The 23,172-nt window shown below is 36.1% G+C and overlaps 1 protein-coding gene across 3 annotated transcripts in view; it reads right to left on the reverse strand.

Moving 5' to 3' along the window:
* LOC145674643 (uncharacterized) overlaps window positions 1–23,172 on the reverse strand; it is a 90,008-nt gene that overhangs the window by 42,355 nt on the left and 24,481 nt on the right. For all 3 annotated transcript variants that reach the window (XM_081744860.1, XM_081744861.1, XM_081744862.1), the window contains one exon: window positions 4,358–4,538. In XM_081744860.1, coding sequence (XP_081600986.1) covers window positions 4,358–4,538 — 181 coding nt within the window. The remainder of the gene's footprint in view (window positions 1–4,357; window positions 4,539–23,172) is intronic.

Raw genomic sequence — 23,172 nt, forward strand, 5'->3', positions numbered from 1 at the left:
GACTGATTTATTCGTCGCAATGTATATGTTCATGATTTCAGTGTGAATATAAATGCATTGATAATATATCGAAAGCTGAATAAGATTTAATTCAGTGTATAACGTATTCTCCGAAATACAAAGAGTGTTCAATAAGTTCAATAATATTATAGCCATCAATAACAGATGGTTATAATATTGTTATTAGTTCCAATATGATGATGAAATTTTAGATGAACATACTTTGATCTTTTGGCTACAAGACCATGTCAGTTTATAGCTTCCATCTGCTGTGACGCATCTCGTCCAACGTTCTTTCCATGCCTTTGGTACAGGTGGCTGACTTTTACACCATTGTTTCACAGAAGAAATGAGGGCCTTGTCACTGTCGAAGTTTTTTTTTTTTTTTTTTTTTCGCACATAAGCCTTCAGACGACCAAACAGGAAGACATTCGAAGAAGCCAAGTCCGGACTATAAGAAGGCTGAGGCATGATTTCCTATTCTATTTTCATGATTTTCTGCTGTGCCACCATGGCTGTGTGAGGCTTGGCAATGTCATGATGGAGTTTCATGAACTTGCCTTTCAGCTCCGGTCTCTTAACCTGGAGAGCAGGTTGTACCTTATCCAATGACAAACAATAATGTTCCTTGTTGATTCTGGAGCCAGGCTCCCAGAAATCTATGAAAATGACACCACACTGATCGCCGAAAAAGAAGGCCATAATTTTCTGTCCAAAAAAGTAGTTACCATCTTCAAACCGCTGCAAAAACGTTGGATATTGGCGCGATTCATGTGTGATTACCATACACGGAAGCAACTTCCTATGAATTGATGTGGCTAATTCATCATCAGTTTTAAATAAGAATGTCATTACCGACCATTGTCAAGTCCTTATGTCTACTTCAATTTCCATTGTGGTTAACCTGTGAACAATAGAAAACAACAATTACTACCTTTTTGAAGCCAAAGAATTCAAGTATGTTCACCTAAAATTTTAACATCATATTGCAACTAATAAAAATATTTACCCGTCTGTGCAAAACTTATTGAATACCCTTGGTGAAGTATAAAATGATTTTATTTAAGATTTGGTCACCGCAAAGTATACTAACACTGCTAATTAACAGAATGTTATAGATAATAAATATTCATTTCTTGTTTAGTTAATTTCCAAAAGGATTTTATATAATATTGACTTAGTAGCAAATAAAAAGAACTACATTATACTATTTTCTGGTTTATTCAGAAATAATTTCAAATGTGTTAGAAAAAAATACGTATGTTAATTGATTTTATTTACTTCAAATTTTGATTAGTCGTGTATTCTTATTTCCTGACATTTGTTAGCAAATACAGGAAACTGGAATTATCAATTCGAATAAAAAAGCTGACTATCTAAATAATATACTAGTTTCTAATCTGCTGTTTAGTTATTTCAGTAGTACTGAATGTGTTTCTGCTAAATATTACGCATTGCTTTACTCTAATATATGTTTCTTTCTCAAATAGCAACAGAGAGCACCACGAAGTTTTAACGTACCTTATAAATATAATAAATAATTAATTTATATTGAATGCATTAGGTTTTCGCGATTTTGGACCTTCATATTAATAATAATAAAAAAGAAGAAAAAAAAAAGAAAAAAGTTTCTTCTAAGAGGCATGCATTCTACCATCAGGATACTGTGGCGATCCCTGAAAACTGTTGCCATCAGCTTCCGGGTTGAAAATGAGATTTTAAACTTCTTGCTTTCACAGTATGGGTATGGCGCCACTGCAGTGACTGCTGCTTTGGTTCAGGCGTATGGTGGAACACTGAAGTCTCATCACTTGTCACAATGCAGTCCATGGATGCTTCTCTCTCCTCTGCATAGCACGTAAGTTATCCAGTGTGTATTCCATTCGTTGGTTTTGCGTTCGTCAATTAATTGTTTCGGGACCCAGTGTGCACACAACTTTTGTACCCTAACTAAACGACAACTTTACGAATAATGTTTCTTGAAACATTAGAAAACACACACAATTCTCTAATTGTCACCCGCCTGTTTGCACGCACCTCTGCTTCAATGTAATTGCTGAGATCGTCAATGATCATGGATGACCTCCCGCCCCTATCTTCATCGTGAATATCACACCAATCTTCTGCAAAGGCACGACACCATTTCGTTCCATTTTGCCTATTTATTATGTTCCCGTACACTGGGACAATTTCTCAATGGATCTCCAATGGAAAATTTCCTTGTGCCTCCAAAAACCTGATCACACTAAGCATTTTATACCTGACGGGGATTCGGTATTGCCGCTGCCACTTCCAACGCATTTATTTCAATCCTCATCGTATGAGTCAAGGTTACTGCCAGTTTTGCCGACTTTGGTATACATTTTTCCGCCAACGTGCAAATATTTTTGTATCTTAACTTTCCTGGGAAGCCTCTTGTATATTTAGCGCTATAGCTGTGTCTAACCGTAATTCTAAAATTTGTGTTAACTCTTTTAACTGTACCATATCATGATTTATTTACATTTTCTTAAAACATGCTTCATAGCCTTAAAAAAATAATTCAATAATACGGACGAAGGATTAAAAATACGATACGGAATAACCTTCATTAGGAAAGTCAAAACATGAAAACTTTTACACATATTTATCAACTCAGCTTTAGATTTTTCCTGTAAGCTAGCACTTTTCTCAATTTGAATACAATTAGTCAGTAAAACAAGAAATCACTCACGTAAGACAATTAATATTATATTATTTCCTATTAACTAGTTGAATATACGCATGCTTCGCACGGGGGCTGTATTTGGAAGTCAACGCCTGTGGGAGCATCACCATTGATCTTAGCGAGCCCGAAAACTATGAATTTGATACTAATATCGGTCATTTTGAATTACTTTTATATGTCTCGGTATCCCCCCCCCCCGGTGACCCCCGGCCCGGGGCTGAATAGCGTGAATTTGGAAGTTAATGCGATCGGAGTTTCACCATTGATTTCAGCGACCGCGAAAACTACGAATTCGACACTAATATCGGTCATTTTCTACTACTTTTACATGTCCCGGTAAGCGCCCTCCTGAGACCACCCTGGTTTGAAATTTTACAAAAGGGCTTCGTCTTGATCTGGGGCCTGGGCCAAGTTACGTTTGTTAACTGTCGGTCCACTCGTCTGGTCCCCAGGCCGCACACAGACAGACAGATAAACACACAAACAAACTCTCTATTTTATTTATATTAGATTTTGAAATGTATTCTATTCTTACTGAATTCAAACATAAAACATACTCCTTAGCTCTACGATAATAACCACATCTGCCACAAAAATGGGAATATCTTTTTTTCTTTCCTATAAAGGAGGGCAGTTCAATATCATTTCATATATTTCGTGAGTTTGTGCACCCTACATAAAATGTTAAGAAATTATATTTGATTCTTCATATTAACCTATTAAGCATTCACCAGTGTTTTACGATACATCTACTTGAGCTTCCCTGTACATCATTAATTTATCTTTGAAAATACGACTATCCGATTTCTTGAACCTCTTCCCTTTCGGGTGGTAGTTATATCACGATAATAAAAAATAATAACGAGTAATCAACAACTAAGATTTAAAACATCTTTAAGACTCATTTAAAAAGTTCCTACGCATTTATATAGCAAATTCAGCAACTATTACGCCAACTAGATAGGCTTCTATCTCTAAGGCTTACACAAAGTTATTCTTTGTTAGCAAACACAAGAGCTATGTATCTTATTAGCATGCCTACTCTGCGAGGAAGGTGTCACTACAAAGTTACCAGACTTCAAGACTCTATGCTTACCGTACTAGTCCAAGACAAATAGTTCATAATTAAAAGAGAATACCACAACGTTTTCTTATATCATACACAATGAATTTCATTTAATTTCGCGTAGTTGGTTAGTTTGAGTTTAATATTTTTCTCCACAACTCATGCCTACAACTTAGCGTGTTAGAGCTTAACCACATAAGCCTTACCAGAAGTCGTATGAGGATCTCCCGTAAAGAAGTTCTGAACTTATTGAATTACTAAAATCATAAAATATAATTAAGAAACACTAATGAAACAGGGTCCATGGTGCCTCAGTGGTATAGCGTTCACCTCCGGTGCATGGGGTCCCTGGTTCGATTCCTGCTCGCGCCACTTGGACTTTGTAGTGGACAAACATCGTGTACGTGGGTTTACTCGAGGTTCTCCCGTTTCCTCCCACTTTATTCGTTCCTAAAATTCATTCATATCTCATCAACGTCTCCTTTAGCCTCGCCGGTATAATCTTGGGACGAAAAAGTTAAAGATTTAATTTTATTTTTCACTAATGAAACAGATCAATGCGTTCTAACGCCACAGAAATTTACCTTCGGAAGACATTCCTGAAGACAATGCTCCAGTTCCATTGGATTCAATGTAGTTCCAGATTCAATTGATACATAGGACCAGTGAAGATGAATTTTCTTGATCTTTCGTCTTCTTTTCAAGTCCGGAATGAGATCGAATTCCCTCATTGGAAGATTATCCAGCGGGCAAATTTGCTTATTCCTGTACAACGTGAAGAGTCGTTAAAATTAGCGTAAATATACATCTGAATAATCAATACAATTTCTATAATATTATTTCAACTTAAAGTAAAATAATCCGGCAACACTACATTAACTGTAATTAACTACACAAAAAATATCATTGGATTTTTTAGTTTTTATTTTCCTAAATGTCAATAAAAGTTTACTTTTATTATTTTATATTGATTTCTTGCATCGATGATACATACAATAAATTAGCAAATATACTTACGTATTTTTCAAAGGAAGGTAAAAAAAGCAATTCTTAATTTCAGCTAGGAAGTTGCTCGAATTAAGATAAATGTGCCTCATGAGTATTCACTTGAGAACCCGTTTGGTCAATCTTCACGTTAAACGTTTCGTGAGGGATGACCCGCTTAACGCTTTCCTCAGTAAGATATAAGTCTTTCAATAAATCACATTACCAGTAGCATCCCTCTACTGAAATGAATTATTATCAAATCTACTTTCTTGATCACTCTGAATATCTTCTTTACTTTTAAAAGAACACTGAGAAGGATTAATGATGTAATAGTTCTCTACTTTCCTCTCGTTCTCTACTTGTGCTGCCTCCTTTCTACTGATTTTAAATTCAGGAATGAGAGTCGTAATATTTCAACTGTACATCGTTTTTAAAAGCAAAGAACTGAATTTACCTTTTACGTTTATGAAAATTGATAATGATGTATTCTACAGTGCAGGAATACGACCGATAGCGTGATACTTTAAGCAACGTAATATTTCCTTAAAGAAGTCATACTGAGGAAAGCGGCAGCCAGTTGCTGAAACATCTACAACGAGAGTGAGAAAAAGATGCTCAAATGAGTATAACTGCATTAGTAACGTACAAAGAGTGAAAAAGTGACTGCTCGACCGGGACCCGAACCCGGGACCTCCGGCATACCGTGCCAATTCATTAACCACTACACCACCGAGTCCGCTTCTCAGAACAGCCACTCACTCTTTCACTCTCGAGGTTGGTGCTCTCCACTCGGTAACCTGTAAATAGTGCAGATACAGGTTACCATTAAAAATACTAAGACTATACCAAGAAACTATTTTGTCAGCTACCATGGCGTACGCATCCAGCGTTTGGATTGATAGACTATTAAGAAATAAGACCTACAAAAACCAAATCAATAGACCACAAAGAAACCTATTAATCAGAATGTCTGGAGCTTTTAACACTACTTCGCATAGCACACTCTGTATAATCCTTGGTATCCAACCAATGAACTATGTGTTATTGCAAAGGGCAACTAATTACTGGTTAAGAAAAGAAGAGAAAAGGAAAATTAGAGCAATTTTTAACAGGGATCTAAAAGACGAGAAAGAAATAAATGACAACATAATACAACTATGGGATAAAGACTGGCAGGAATACAGTGGAGCGCAACGATTACATAGAATCTTTCCCAGCATCGTCGACAGACTAAAAATAAATCATTTAAATCCAACATATGGATTGGTTCATTATCTATCAGGCCATGGACCATACGAACAACACCTCCACAGAATCAAGTTAAGATCCAGCCCAATGTGTGAATGCGGAGAAGAAGGAACTGCTGAGCACCATGTCATGTGGTGTCCATTATTAGAAGAAATTTTAGAATTAAGAACTCAAATAAGAGAAAAACCGCTGAAAGAGATAATACAAGTAGAAGAAGACTGCAAAAAATTGGAAAATTTGACAAATGAATACTCCGAACTAAGACGAAAAACTTACAGAAGAAGAATAGAAGGATGAGTGCAAGTAAAAGAATGTGTGAAGAAGTCCTCGGACCGGAGAAAAGACTCCTGGAACCCAAGCACTGGATTACCGTGCTTTCGCCGAGGACCAGAATGCGTGCTGCACCTCCAGCCTCTCGGTTTGGAAAGGAACTCCGGTGCAAGAGTGAATGTTGCGTGAGTGCATGAGTAGAGGTGAAGCGAGAATAGTGTCTCAGAGAGAAAACATAGAGAAACTCTCGCCAATAGGACGGCCCATCCCGGGCGTGCCGGCCGAAGGATAAAACGGACCAGGGCCTGCACTAAGTGCTCTGAGTGGGCCCTGGACCTCAAGCCAGCACAAATGGGTAGAAACTGGCATTGATACGCAACTGCATTGATTACCATGTCCCTTAGCCTCGGTGCATAATCATGAAACTCTAAACTTTAAAAAAAAAAAAAAAAAAAAATCTACATGGGAATCTGTGAATCCCACACTTCGTGGCGTTTCATGGGTAACATTTTGTGCAATTGACATTTGCTTGTATTTCGATTTGTAGAAAGAATGAAATAGGCAATGTTATAGAGTAACAAAGAGGAAGGTTAATTCTATATAATACACAACAGGAATAAAATTCCCTATTACACTCAGGATTTAAATCCCTGATCAAGCAATCCTGATTGAAGATTACTTTAGTTTCCCTCAAAATAGGCGAGGCATGTACTAGGATAGTAGTTGAAGTTCAGGAGCCATAGATAAATAAAAAACCTTTATTAACCTTTAACGCATTAAGCCTAAATAGTCAACGTTGTTTACCAAACTGGGGTCTTCTCGGGACTCGAAGTATTATTTTAATTTTTCAACTTATTTTTCTATTCTTTTTTTTCTTTTTTTTTTTTTTTTGTACCTTTTTAACGAACGTATCATTGATCTAATTATGTAGCAGATATCCAAAAAGGATGCAGGTCACATATAAAAATCGAGAATAAATTGGTCCTTATAGTTGCAGCAGTATCACTAAATATCACCTTCTGGGATCCCTGGAGGACCCCGCTTGGTGTGTTAAGGGTTAAATGGATGCTGGTACTTTATAAAAAATAAAAAGTATTTTTTCTTTTAAGAATTGAAATGTTGGAAATGCAAATGTTTTTATTTATTACTTTATTCTCATTTCCTGTTTGTCAATTTGTTTTATTTTACAATAGATTTTACAACTAAAGGGCCTTTGGCATATGATAATTTTTCTATATATCACATAGTCCACCAAATATGCAAGGAGAATTCGGGAGTTTCACTATCTGATAGCTGTTAGTGCTGAGAAAATAGAGGTATAGCTGTAGTTCTTTTTTTAAGTGAAGTGTTTTCGATTTGTAATCAATGGACATTTTCCGATTTGCAAATAACTGACATATGGAGACACCATTTGTTTGTCTAATATGCGAGCACGTAATACAAAAAGAAAGGGAATGTAATCGCATTGCTTTTCACATCAAAGTAGCTAAAACTGAAATTACCAGTTCATTTGTTCATTTATCGTAACTGGATGAGTATTATAATGTATATACGAGGTAGATTAAATGTTCTGTTTCCAATTCCAGTTCCTTTAGACCTTTTAGGATTTCCACTCACTTTTCCGTATTATACACTAGAAACGAAAAAATCGGAGAAAATTGGGAGTTTAAAAAGAAATCAAACTTTTTGCGCCCCTCTGGCCCGGGCCTGGGTTCACGTAGGGATCTAAAAATCTCTTGAAAAATACGTAGTTATGTACACAATGTAATGTTTGATTTTTCCTACACAAGTCATTAATTTAATCTCCAACTTGAAGAAAAATATTTACCTGAACTTCGCTTCATTAACGAGAAAAGCAGTGTACACAAGAAAGTGTTAACCCCTCCTTGAAGGAATAAGACGGTTTAAGAAAATAATATATATGCAAAAACCCTGATGCGATAAGAACTTAGGAGATTAAATACCCAATTCATGAAATTCTGAGTACGATACTGAACGATAGATATTGTGTTTGAATCCTGCCGTCAGCCATTCTGATTTCTATTTCTCCAGCTTCTACCTCAGTTTCATAAGGAAAGTGATAAAGTGGAATCTGTAATGTCTAGATGATTCGACTTTTTACAGTGGCTGGGTGTTTATATTAAAAAAAAAAAAAAAAAAATCATCGCGGAAACTGTATCAGACGTGAACCTATTGACTGATCGTGAAAGAGGGTTCAAAATGTATACCATAAATAGAGAATCTCACGAGACCTTTAAATTTCCGGACAAGAAGTTCGGTGTATAGATTACTAATTTAAAATAAAGAGAGACATATTCTAGTGTTTTCAAAAACTCGGTTTTTATGAATAGGAAGAGGTAATTTCTACAATGATTTTCTTCACATTCTAGTCAAATAGTCTCATCATCATCACTACCATGACTGAACCGTTTGAAATGAATTTTTGAACATAGCCAGGACTTCAGTCGGACATAGTTTTCATCCATATACTTTGATTCCAATACGCATCCTAAGAGAAGGACGAGGTTTAAACAAACTTTCAAATATTTTTGAAATAAATGTACAATTTCCGTGCAAAGAACGGATATTTGTTATATTAAATCATTAAATGAAGAAACTTCCCACACTACCTCAATCAGACGCAGGTTAAAATACAAACATAATATGCGCCCTTCATATGTAGACTAAACTATTTCCTGTTTCATGGCAGCTGTATTTACTTTACTGGTCTTAAATGGTATTGTACATTAAATCTGACGTTATTTATTTACAATCTGAAGTAAATACAAAAATATTTCAAGTATATGCAATTTGAAAATGGTTCTTAAAGTATGCTGCGTTCCCTTGCAAATAAGTGGTATTCTTGTGATAGAAGTGTGAGCACCTTGGATTCGATTTTTGGTGAAAATAAATCTGCTGTGTATTCCACATTAAGCTGTGGGTTCAGGTCTTATATAGCCTCGGTGCTGCAAAAAGACGTTAAATTTCCAACAAGTAATTGGAGCAAAGCTCCTCTACTCGATTTAGGCATTCCGTTTCTAACCAAATTTAAAATGGCGATTAGAGAGCGCACTCGTGTGTCGTAAGGGTTGTATGTCCTGACTGGACGTACCATTGAGGAATAATCGTCGATAAACTCGATCTCCAAGATGCCTAAACCGTTCTCCACTAAACTGGACACGGTGATTCGAGAACTCGCGCTCAGTGTTGTAAGGGGTCGCGTGCCCAGATCGGATATACTATTCAGAAATAATCACCGAAAAACGGGATACCCATAGACTTAACATTTGAAAAGCATTTGGCGCGAGAATTCTCATTGTAAACAATGGAAAATAAAATTTTCGGCATTATAAATATAAATATGACGAAACGCTTTTTGTTTTGTTGTGCGAACAGTTTTTCAAAGCTAAGCTTCTCTTTATTCGACTTAGTCGTTTGTTTGGCCGGATATTCCTTCCAGATGCCTGAACAATTCTCAACCAAATTTGATTCAAAAGCGTGCGCAGAATGTCGTTAGGGGTTCCCTGTCCTGATTGGACATACCGTTGAGGAATAATCACCGAAAAACGGGAATAATCAATACAGGTCGATTGCTTTCTTCCAAAATTGCAATTATTGCATACCTAGTTTATAAGTATGCTAGATGATACGGTAGTGAGATGAGAATATACAAAATAAAATACTGTCACTATAAAATACTTGTTTCTGCCTCCAATCAAAACTACATAAAAGGGGATTTGTCTGTGATGTATAGAACTTCTCTAAAGACATTCACTTGTACTAAACACAAACTAGTAAGCAAGAGTTCGTTTCATTGCTCGATTGACTTTCTTGACTGAGACTACAGTGCTACGGAAGCTACAGAACACATAAGCAAATGAAGAGGTAGTCACTCCTCACGCACATAACGCTTTACTGACAAAACAGCTTGTCATAATAATAGTGGTAGACGAAGAATTACAACATAAGCAAGGACGTCGAGTCTTTGTACTAACCAGACAAATTCCACACTCAAATTCATATCAACTGCGAAAAGCCACTTGTATACATATGACTGTACAGACTTGTATATAACCCGATCCCAACAACTTGATGACAGACGATGAAATCATTGTAAATTTATTGAAATGAAATGAAGTTATGTCCTTGAAGTTACAGGACACTAATGATAAATGAGAGAAGAAATTAATTTGTTGTGCTCTTCCAACGGAAATCATCCCGGGACCACGTGCACCAAAAGATCACTCACTACGCACTAGACCAATGGAAACGGCTTGAAACTTAATAGTTTATTTGATGATACAATATTGTATTCATATTTATTTGCAACAGTTTACGAAGAATACATAACTTTTAACTACTTTCTTCATTTATCCATATAACAGCTCCTAATAGTATTTCTTTAACTTCAGTTTCATACTAAATCAGCTATCAAGCCACGGTGACTGTATTATACATATTATTATTTTAATTCTTAAAAGATTTCATTTGCAGCGAAAAGGTCATTTTACAGTGAAACATTAATAAGAAAGGAATAAAATTTAAAGAAAGTCTGTGAAGGGATATATTGTAATGAATTATAGGTAGAAGCTAAACAACGGTCCGGGCTAGTCTTTTCCGCTTCACCAATTTATTATAAAATTTGTTAAATACAAATGTCTTTGATTATAAAGAGTAAAATAGTGTATATCTTGTTATTGACCAGATGAAAGGAAATAGGTGTTTTGCACGGTGCCCCTTCTCTCAAGGCAGTTTTCAAGGCACCTGCTGGTTCCGGTGAGTCTTGAAGGATAGCCCCCTTAGCCCAAGGCAGCTTCGTGAGGCTTGGTTGTAATAAGGATCCCTAGTCCAATGCGACCTCGGGTAAGGATCGGTGTACCCCTAGTCCAGTGCGACATCAGGGCAGGTGTTAGTTAGTTAATCAGTTGGTCGACTGATGCCGGGTCCCTCGATGGTCGAGCTTTTATCTGCCCTCTTCGGGTCCTTCCGTGAGGTCCGTCTTCTTTCGGTGTTCCTCCGTGTCTTTCGTGTCGGCTTCTTGCCTGCTACGCTGTTTACAATCAATAGCACGTGCTGTGTTGACAGGTGCTTTTGTCGTGATGTGCGGATCCTTACAATATAGAAGGTATCCCAGCACTCACCTGGTGGAACTGAAAAATGATCAGTCAAGATGCCTGATATCGAAATTCGAACTTGGAGACTCCTGACTACGAAACGCCAACGTTAACCATTAACCTACGTTTGATCAGTAGCTGTGATCAAATTATCTTTCTGAACTTATTTTTGTAAAAATGTTTTTTTTTTCCCTTTCTTATTTTCACAAAGTAAAGGGTTCGTTTTCTACTGGGATTGAGAATTATCTCTACTACTGTTTCAATTGACAATTAACAGCTTGCGTTCATTATTTCTTCTCATTTTCTACACGTTACAATGTTTCACTAAAGTTTGCTGCTGGCATGCTAATTAAAGTTTAAAAGTTTTAAAATTTCCTTTTTCAGATTGACAATGACTAGAAACAAAATTTTCTTCCATTTGTAAAGTTTTTGATAGTTTTAACGTTTTAATTTTGAGCTCCTTGCAAATGTTCAAATAAATCATAATGAATCGAAAAATATAATACATTCCTGGAGCAAAAGATGTTAATGAAATGGCTGAAACAACCTAGTAAAAAACTGCCGACTATGGAATTGAACTGACGTTCATCGGAAAAGTGAAACTACAGGTTATACGCCAGTCATCTCATCTACAAAAGTGGACCGGAATTTTGTTTGTTGGTAAATGTACAGCGTGGTCCGGAAGTGGACGTACCCCTAATTGGTGTTTTCTAACGGTTTTAGGTTTTACCCGCATTTGTTTGGTAACATTGCTTGGTATTGTGTGGTAACATTGCTTGGCATTATCTGGCAACATTGCTATCCATGTTCATTTATTTTCTTCTTGGTAACAGTTATTTGCAGTGAACTCCTGGCCGCTGGATTGGAAGAAGTTGTGCAGCTTCACCAACTCCCTTTGCTTGGCCTCCAAGAAGTCCCGATTTGACGACACCAGACAATGCTCTTTGGGGTTTCATAAAGCAACATGTAAGAAACACTCGATAGCGACAACGCAGGAATTACAAGCAGCTGTGCAATACGCCTTCACCCTCGTGACTCCAGAGTATCTCCGCAAAACATCTGCGAGAACTTGGCGCAGAATTGAGCTGTGTTACGTCATAGATGGTGATCATACCGATGTTTATGACTCTTAAGACTTCAAGGTTACTGTGTACATTCTACCATAACTAACACTATACTGTTGAAACTAAAGGGGAGTACACCCACTTCCGAACCACCCTGTATACAAGGAAATCACTAACAAAAAGTGCGCGATCGCTTCGCTTCGCGTATTTCGTAGCTTATTTTTATGTAGTCTTTTCTTTACGTGTAAAACGAAAAATACGTATGCATATTAGAGGTTTGCAAGATGTACAATAACACTATGAAAGATTTGTATTCAATTTCTAATAAAGGTAAAAATTCCCTTTTTCTTTATGAATATCGCTGCGTATTTTCGACATTTACGAAAACGGAACTTAAGAATTGTCAAAGAAATTTCATAATTTCTTCTTTTCATTAGAACTTGCTTATTTTTTAAAAAATCTTATATAAATATATTGGAAATATATTTTCTTCTTCTGCACGTTTCGAAGAAGATATATGAACAATGCCAAAAATGAAAGATATGCCAAAAATGAATATTTTTAGTTCTTAAGGGGTCTAATGGGGATGAAGAAATTTCCCCGTTATTTAAATGGGCGTTTTCTTGGGATACAAAATCTTATCTTTTAGGTTCGGTAGAATTGTGGGTTTAAGAAGTGCGTGGCCAAAGGCCGAGCCAACACGGGGGTCTGGGGACATAGCCCTCAGCTAGCTAAAGGCTAGTTAAAGCTATGAAACTGAATTCTCAGGAAACATTTCGCTAGATTTGAAGACGAAATCAGTAAAATCACGTAATTAAAATTCTAGTTGATTTCAAAGAAAATGTAAAAATAGCGCACCATGTAAATCAATAAACTAAAAGCAAAGATGGCTCATTCAACACTCAAATCAAAAGTCATAGACACGCTTGCTAAAGACAAACATATTGGACTCTCTTTCCTAAAGTTACACTCCAACTACTCATTTGCATACAACATTTAAAAGTGCGTAAGTAGAGCTGATAGGTATCCAGAACTAAATCGACAATAATATATTTACTTTCTTTCTCATTACCTCGACTTCTTCGGTTCCAAAGCGTTCCAACATTTTTCCCTCCGGGCTCCGCAGCATGATATAACAATCTGATTTTTCAAACCGTTCTATGGCAGCTATTCCACGGCCTTCACTAGGACAATGGGAGAAACTCTCTTCATTGTCATCATCTATGCGCAGGGTATGCAAATAATCTGATTGGAATATTTCTGGAATAATAATAATAATAATAATAATAATAATAATAATAATAATAATAATAATAATAATAATAATAATAATAATAATAATAATAATACTAATACTAATAATAGTAATAATAATAATAATAGTAATAATAATAATGATAATAATAATAATAATAATAATAATAATAATAATAATAATAATAATAATAATAATAATAATAATAATAATAATAATAATAATTCCTGTGCCATGAACAGCCTAACGGCAAAAATACAGCACGTTATCAAACATAAAAAAACACATATTGCATACAATGTAACCTACATATTGAAACAATAAAATATAATGATAAAATAAAATAGTATTAGATTAAATAAAATGTATAGGATTAATAATTCCTTGTCAAAGTAATACCAATGATCTATAGTCTCAAAAGAGATACATTGTCAAAAATACTACAAATAATATTTGTCAAACTCTAAAATTCATGCTTATGTATTGATAAAAATAAATTTAAATTAAAAGAAATGGTTGCTCTTAAAATTTCAGATTTTGGATTCAAAGGAACTAATCTTGATTCATTTTTCGTATTATACATTGATATCCTTATACGTTTATTATGCAAACAATATTCATTATGATATCTATTGTCTAGTATTTTCTGGATAAAATCTCTTACAATAAGTTTTCTCCTGTCACTTAATGCCTGTAATCCGCAGAATTTTTTTTCCAGTATTCGTAACTACGTAAGTAGTAATCTCTATTCATTTTATGGCATAGTAGCATAATAAAAGATTTTTGGACTAAGTCAATTTTGTTTGCCAATGTTGTACCAATATTATTCCGAATAAGTACAGCAAACTCTAGTCTTGATCTTGCAAGCATCTTCTACAAATATAATAATAATAATAATAATACTAATAATAATAATAAAAATAAAAATAATAATAATAATAATAATAGATAAATCTTGTGAAAAAATAACAGTTGTATAAATAAATAGTACACTTAGCTCTGTGTCTCGTGAAAATTTTTGGTTTATTGTATTTAGGTATAATACAGATTCGCTCTGGAACCCTTGTCAGCACCATTTTTCACTGTTGCACATGCTTACATAATCATTTAAGTAACCAGTGGTAGAAAAGTGGTCTCATAGATGATAGGTAAGCAAACCGAGCAGTGAGAAATAATGCTGACGAGGATTCCAGAACACACTGTACATTAAACCAATAATTTTCACGGGATACAGAGATGAGTTTACCATTTATTTATGAATTAATTATAGGTTCTATAATTCAGTGGTTTCCAACCTGTTTTGACTAATGACAGTCACATTCTACTAAACGCCGATGACATCGCTACATACTTACTTTACTTTTATTAATACTAATCTTTATAAAGTATGGGACAAAAATAAACGACCAAAACGGTCATTAGTTTTAATTGTGTTTTTGGTCGTTTATTTTTGCCCCTATTTCATACAAAGGCGGATACGAGTTAGTGTGTTACCTCATCACACAATAACTACTGAACCAATTCAGATGGTATTTAACATGATTATCAACATTAGACTTTCAAAGAATCTTATGGTATTATACTGACTAGTTTCAGCATGAGAGGTGAGGGGGTAGAGCGAGAAGTGGTGAGATGTAAAAATAACACTAGCCAACAGTGAAAATGTAACTGGAATGAAATAGATTTTTGTTAAATATATCGACCATGCTGATAACGAAAACCACACTGAAAACTGGAATTTACTCTCGTTTCTAAGTTAAACGGGGAGGATGTATTTAATTATATTTATTATATTTTATTAGCATTCATTGTCAATCCCTTCCCATATAGGCTTCAAATCCCGCTGATTGTAGACAAAGTGATTAGGGTTCCTGCAGGCGACAATAGCTATGTGTATTTTGTTGCTATTTTTAGCCCGGGCTCGTAGCAACAACGGGGATGGAAAGGAGAAGGGAAGGGAGGAGTGAAGCATGTTTCATTTAAGCGTAGTTTCTGTCTGTTACAAGCTGTGTTGTGTTCTTGTGCTGGAATAACGTGTTATTAAAGTGTACTTAGTGCGTGTGGTCATTGTAATTCCTGTGATTCAATATGGCTCGCAAATGCGTAAACAGTGCTGACTATTTTTGTTACATTTCCGGACAGGCTACATTGAAATCGCAAAGGAGGCCAATAACGCCATATATTAGGAAGACGTACAGACTGTACTTTGGATGTGAAATCGGGGACCAGGACAAGACCTGGGCTCCTCATGTATGTTGCACATCTTGTGTCTCGAGTCTTCATTCGTGGTTAAACTGTAAAAAATCTTCCATGGGCTTTGCTATACCCATGATCTGGCGAGAACCATCAAACAATGTGGATGATTGTTACTTTTGTATGACAACTCAGCTAACACATGGTATTTCCAAGAAGAAAAAGTCTTCCTTGATATATCCTAACATACTGTCGGCCATACGACCAGTGCCTCACGGAGATGTACTGCCTGTTCCTGTTCCACCTGATTGTGATTGTGATAGGGCGGTAGTGAAACTAGTGCTGAACCATCACCTTCAAAACCCAGTTCTTTGAAACATCCTGATTTTGTGTGTAACGATGAGTGTATAGAGAATCACAAAATAACACAGTGTGAAATGAATGACCTAGTGAGAGATCTGGAATTGCCGAAAGATAAAGCTGAACTGTTGGCGTTAAGACTACAACAGTAGAATTGCCTTGATAAGACGGTAAATGTGACTGCATTCCGTAACCGCCATATGTCATTCCTTCCATTTTTCGAAAGTGAAATGAACTTGGTATTTTGTAGCGATGTAGAGGGACTAATGGCAGCTATGGGCATTGACTATAAAAGTGATGAGTGGAGGTTGTTCATCAACTCCTCCAAAATAAGTCCCAAATGTGTCCTGCGTAATGGCAACGTGCTACCATCGATTCCGATTGGGTATGCACCTTACATGAAAGAAACATATGATAACATGAAACAATTATTATTGCGATTGAACTATGACAAGTTTAAATGGCAGATTTCCGGGGATCTGAAAGTCCTAAGCATATTACTTGGGCTACAACAGGGTTACACCAAATACTGTTGCTTCCTGTGCTTCTGGGATAGCCGCGCCAAAGCACTTCATTATAAAAAGAAAGATTGGCCTAAGCGTCAATCATTTGAACCAGGACCTTATAATGTTATGCACGAAGCACTTATCGAATCCAAGAACATAATTCTCCCTGCTCTTCAAGTAAAACTGGGCCTAATGAAAAACTTTGTTAAGGCCATGGACAAAGCTAGGGAAGCATTTCTCTATTTGCGCGAGAAATTTCCACGTCTTAGTGAGGCGAAAATAAAAGAGGGGATTTTTGTGGGTCCCCAGATACATAAATTGTACAAAGATGAGCATTTCAACACCATCCTGACAGGTGATGAGAAGTTAGTTTGGTATGCCTTTGTTGAAGTGTCAACAAACTTTTTAGGAAATAAGAGGACAGAAAACTATAAGGATCTTGTGGCAAATCTCCTGCACTGTTACGATAGACTGGGGTGTAACATGTCCTGAAAGTTACATTTCTTAGATTCCCACTTGGACTTCTTTCTTGACAACTGTGGTGCTGTAAGCGACGAGCAAGGGGAACGCTTCCACAGCAAATTTAGGACATGGAAATGAGATACCAGGGAAAGCGGAATGCATCAATGTTGGCTAATCAAGAAATCACCAGCAGAAAACTACAAACGCCAGACAAAGCGGTTGCGCCTTCAGTGACATTCCTCCGAGGGATAACAACAAGGTAAATACACGGATAAGCTTATATAGGCAATAACGTAAAATTATCATAACTTCAAAACGAGAATTAATCTTGCATTTTCATTAACATTTTCGTTATCAGCACACCCGAAAACATAAAGATTAGCTGTTATCATATCAGTTACAGAAAAAAAGTAAAATTTTGTTGGCTAGTGTAATCGAAAACAAACGACTTTAGCCTTCAATTTATAGTTTTCGAGCTCACTGAGATGAATAGTGGCGTCCCCGATACCGTTTAAATAGAAGGGGTGAGGTATAACGGTGGGAAAGGGTTTCCTTTGCTTAAACCATAAACAAAATGCCATATTTCTCACCACTCTGAGACACTAATCGAATATAAGTCTGAAACTCATCTGTATGATGGTAGGATTTTAATAATGCAAGTTTAAGCAATGTATATAGTCTTTTAGAAGACTCAGTTTTAGAAGACTCGGAGTGCACTAGTGTTGAGGATACTTGGATTGAAATTAGAGATAGCATTAAAAGTTCAGCAATAGAAAAATTGGGACACGCGGAAATACGTAGGAACAAACCATGGTTCGACCAAGAATGCATTAAACTAGCAGAGAAGAGAAAACAGGCAAAATTACGGTGGCTACAAAATCCGAATGAAATAACTACACAAAATTTCGCAGATATCAGGCGGGAAACTTCCAAAACTTTTAGAACAAAGAAACGGGATTTTTTGAAAGCTAAAATTAAGGAACTGGAAGATAATAGTAAAAATAAAAATATTCGGGACATGTATAAGGGGATCAGCGAATTTAAGAAAGGCTATCAACCTCGTGCTTATATATTAAAGAAATCTGACGGAACAGTTGTCACTGATACGGATAGCCTCTTAAATAGATGGAAAGATTTCTTTGACGATTTGCTGAACACGCAGCCAAAAACTAATGTGCGTGGAGAAAAGGAGATACACACCGCAGAACCGTATATTGCAGAGCCCAATCGAATAGAAGTGGAAGCCGCTATAAAGAAATTAAAGAAACACAAATCTCCGGGGGTAGATGAAATTCCGGCTGAATTAATTTTAGCTGGAGGCGAAAAATTGCGGAACAAGATACACAAACTCATTCTCCTTATCTGGAACAAGGAAGAATTGCCACAAGAGTGGAAAGAGTCAATCATTGTTCCAATTCACAAGAAAGGCGACAAAACTGACTGTAATAATTATCGAGGCATTTCTCTTCTGTCAACATCCTATAAAATCCTTTCAAATATTCTGTTAGCTAGATTGACCCCATACGCAGACGAAATTATTGGAGATTATCAGTGCGGATTTAGACGAAATCGATCAACTATCGACCAAATATTTACCATTCGCCAAATACTCGAAAAGAAGTGGGAATACAATACCCCGGTACATCAACTATTTATTGATTTTAGAAAGGCTTACGACTCGGTTAGGAGAGAAACATTATACAACGTTCTTACAGAGCTTGGAATACCGAGAAAGCTAATTAGATTAATTAAGACATGTTTAAGTGAATCCCAAAGTAAAGTCCGGGTAGGAAAATTTTTGTCCACGAGCATCCACGTTGAAAATGGCCTGAAACAAGGAGATGCGTTGTCGCCATTATTATTTAACTTTGTGCTGGAATACGCTATAAGGAAAATCAAAGATAGCAACCAGGGCCTAGAGTTGAACGGCATTCACCAGGTTATGGCATATGCTGATGATGTAAATTTAATAGGGGATGATAGGAGAACAGTAGAAATAAATGCAGAGATATTATTAAACGCTTGCAGGGACATGGGTTTAGAAGTAAATGCAGAGAAAACTAAATACATGGAAGTGCGTCGGGACCGTAATACGGCAAATTGTGGAGGCGTTAAAATATTAAATAATACTTTTGATAAAGTGGATACTTTCAAATATTTAGGGTCAATATTAACAGACGAAAATCATATTCACGAAGAAATTAAATGTCGACTAAAAGCAGGGAATTCGTGTTACTATTCGGTTCAAAATCTCTTGTCGTCGCGAATTCTGTCGAGGAATTTGAAGCTATAAATATATAAAACGATAATCATGCCTATTGTTCTGTATGGTTGCGAAAGATGGTCGCTTACTCTGAGGGAAGAACATAGACTGAAAGTATTTGAGAACAGGGTCCTGAGAAGAATATTCGGACCCAAGAGGAACGAGAATGGGGAATGGCGAAAGCTTCATAACGAGGAACTACATAGTTTATACGGTTTACCCAACATTGTTAGGGTCGTCAAGTCTAGGAGGCTTAGGTGGGCAGGTCATGTAGCTAGAATGGAAGAAAGTAGAAACGCTTTCAAAGTCTTGACTGGTAGACCCATAGGAAAACGACCATTAGGAAGACCTAGGCGCAGATGGGAGGATAATATTAAGATGGATCTCGCAGAGATAGGAATACAAAGTAGAAACTGGATCCAATTAGCTAAGGATAGAAGTCAGTGGAGAGCTTTTGTGAACGCGGCACTGAACCTCCGGGTTCCATAGGCCATAGAGTTAGTTAGTTTAGTTTTATATAGTCTTTTAGATTACAGTTAACGAGATAAAAATTTTCACTATGTAGTGATTGAATCATTTCATATTGTACAGAAAACTTGAAGAGAAAGCTTGAATTCATTTAACATTCAATACTCACACTTTTTAGTTCAAAATTGTACATACCATGCTAATACATATCATAGCCTTTTCACCGTAACTTTTGTTATATAAAATACAGGAAGAACCGTTTGAAATTATGTTTTAAACATAGCACATGGATCAAACCAATTTTTATCATGTCACCTTCATGAAGCTGCATATCGTACAGAGTGCAGAAGAGGTGGTTTAAAATGTGAAAAAGAGTACCTGACAAGCCCCTCATGATCGGAAATTGAAACTTCGTATATAAAATGAAACTTCATATACTTCAACGTTTTAGTAAATTCGGCTTCTAACGGTGGAGCCCGCAATTACTATGTTATTCTCAATGTATAAAATATTATCGATGTTATCTGTTTCATCACTACGGGAAAACGGGTAAACCGTTTGGAATCAATATTTCAGCGTAATTAGTACTTGACGAGAGGTGAGATTTTATTTTGTCACTTTCATCAAAAAGCATATCCTAAAAGGAGGGGTTTAAAATTGTCGCAATGATGTCAGAAATGATTCGCAATTCATTCTCATTTTCTTTTAATAGTACGAGTGGTAAATTAACACTTATCTGTGTTAATTTATCAGCTTTCAAACAATGCATCACCCATTACTATATGATGATTTTTGATATATGATGATAGAACCACCCGACATACAAGAAAATTGCAATTAACTTTAGCCCCAAGCAGCTGCCCCCGCAACCCATGAATTGTCTAGCTCCCGATGTGTTGCGATGAATAAAAATTTAAAGAAGTAGAAATTCAATCTTACTTCAACTAAATAATTCAACTTGCAGACATTTGCGTTTATCTGTGTATACATTGTGATTTTCAAGCCGCAAAGACTTCCCTGTTCTTGGAAAGAAAAAATCGCCAGTAACAAGTACATCGAACTTCGACCCAGAGTTTTGGATAAGGAAGTCCTTTTGTTTCTCCCTCTCCGAGATCTTTACCCTTTTTGGCCTTTAAGATTTCCAACAAAACTCTCGGTTCGCTTTATGCGCACATATACTGCTACTATCTGAAAAGATTCCTAGGCTAAGGAATTCAGAGAGGAGCTGCAAGTATCCCCACCCCTTCAACTTAATGGTTGTAGAATTGATCACTTACGGGAAGTTATTTTGAGGAGGGTAACTAGTGACAGACATAAGAAAATAATCTTCTCCGTCCCACTTCCTCAGCTGAGACTAGCAAACAAACCAACTCCCAACAATAATACCTAGGATGAATCAGAGATATTGAAAACGGAATGAGAAGGGGTAATATGATGTTGAAAGTGTGACCACGTGACATGTATCTCATGAGAAATCTTCCTTGTTAGTAGGACGTAGAAGTAATATCAAGCAAATACAAGAAACAAAGTGGTGGTTGTGTGCGTGTTACTTTGGTGCATGCAGGGTATTCCCACTATAGGTGGGGTATTATTGCTTTTAGTATTGATTATGATGTTTGAGGTGTCACATTTTTTAAATCGTAGGCTATGATTTTCCACTGTGCAATGCCCCTCCGCAATAACTATGTTCAGAAAACGTGTGTATCCTAGCGAAGCAATAAAAAGGGGCGGGGGGATGAAAGGAAGGGATGTTTTTACCAAGATCCCCCCGAAAATTTCTTTACATTTTTCAGTATTCAAAGAAAATGAACTTCATGTTTCACCAGAAACTTCACAAAATCAAAAATCTGAGTCTCTGTGAATTCAAGGTGTCTAAAAATATGGAATGCGAATCCATGGGAAGTAAGCATAATGTTTCTTGCCCTTCAGATAACAAACTTACTGAAATGAACAGTAGTTCTTCCTTCACCTTTACTTCTCAATTTAGAGTTGATCAAACTGCTGAAGCATTAATTTTCTCTCACAAATATTCAATTGATCGAGGTAATTTTGATTTTGAAATTCCAGAAAACTTAAAATGCATTTTGAGTTAAGGCTTCTGCAAACCATTCGGTCTTTCATTAGATATGAGAAACATATATGTTTCTCTTCGGATTATTATTTTTAAAATATAAAACATGGCAAAATTCCACGGCAATGATTATGTTATTCGGAAAAACTGAACCGCATATATTCTGAACTCTACTGGCTCTTTTCTAATAGGAAAGCAACTCACTTTCAGTCAACACGGATTGATGGAATAAGTGACTGGCAAGGACTAAGGGGAAAACAATTAGAGCACGAACGAACTCAATATCATATGGAAACTTGTATTACTTACACAACATGGAAATATAATTGTAGTATGAGAAATATTTTATTAACTGAAATGGAATGGATGAGATAAATTATTTTCGACAAATATTCAGAAGGATAATAGACATCACACCCAATCTGACAATGGGTAATATTGCCTTTGAGGACATCGAGAAAAAACTGTGCGAACCTCACAGCGGTAATTTTCTTGAAGTAATTGAACTGTTTACTAAATATGAACCCATTTTTCTCGATTAATAAACGATAGGACAAAGGGCAAAAATGCACACTTAAGTCCCGAAATACAAAATGAAGTTATTCAAATGTTATCAACGCAAATAGAACAAATAAATAAATATACATATACAGAAATACAGGATGCGTTATTTATTTATTTTTTTCTTTGATATTAGATACTACTCAAGATGTTTCAAAACACGACCAATTAATTTCATTTTTCGATACGTCCTAGCAAGAAGGGAAAAAAAAAACGACATCCCCGTAGGACTCCTCATACACGGAAGTTTCTTGAGATTTTTGAAGGTATCAGACGGAAGTATACAAGGACTAGTAACGACCATTTTGCAATTCATTGAAAATAAGGGAATTACAATAAAACACTGCGGTGAACAAGGCTACGACGGGGCGAAAGTGGAGAGCGGAATGTATTTGGGAGTGCAAGAGTGCATCAAGAGACTTGAACCATCAGCTAGTTATGTAATATGTACTGCTTACAACTTGAATTTAGTCCTGAGGGACGCAGCTGAAATACTACAGGTAACATCGTTTTATAAGCTCCTGCAAAAACTTTGTGTTTTTAAGTTCCAGTATAGAAAAACGGCAACTTCTAAAAC

The sequence above is a fragment of the Thermobia domestica genome, chromosome 17 (assembly GCF_964235325.1).
Source record: "Thermobia domestica chromosome 17, izTheDome1.hap1.1, whole genome shotgun sequence".
In the NCBI taxonomy this organism is placed as follows: domain Eukaryota; kingdom Metazoa; phylum Arthropoda; class Insecta; order Zygentoma; family Lepismatidae; genus Thermobia; species Thermobia domestica.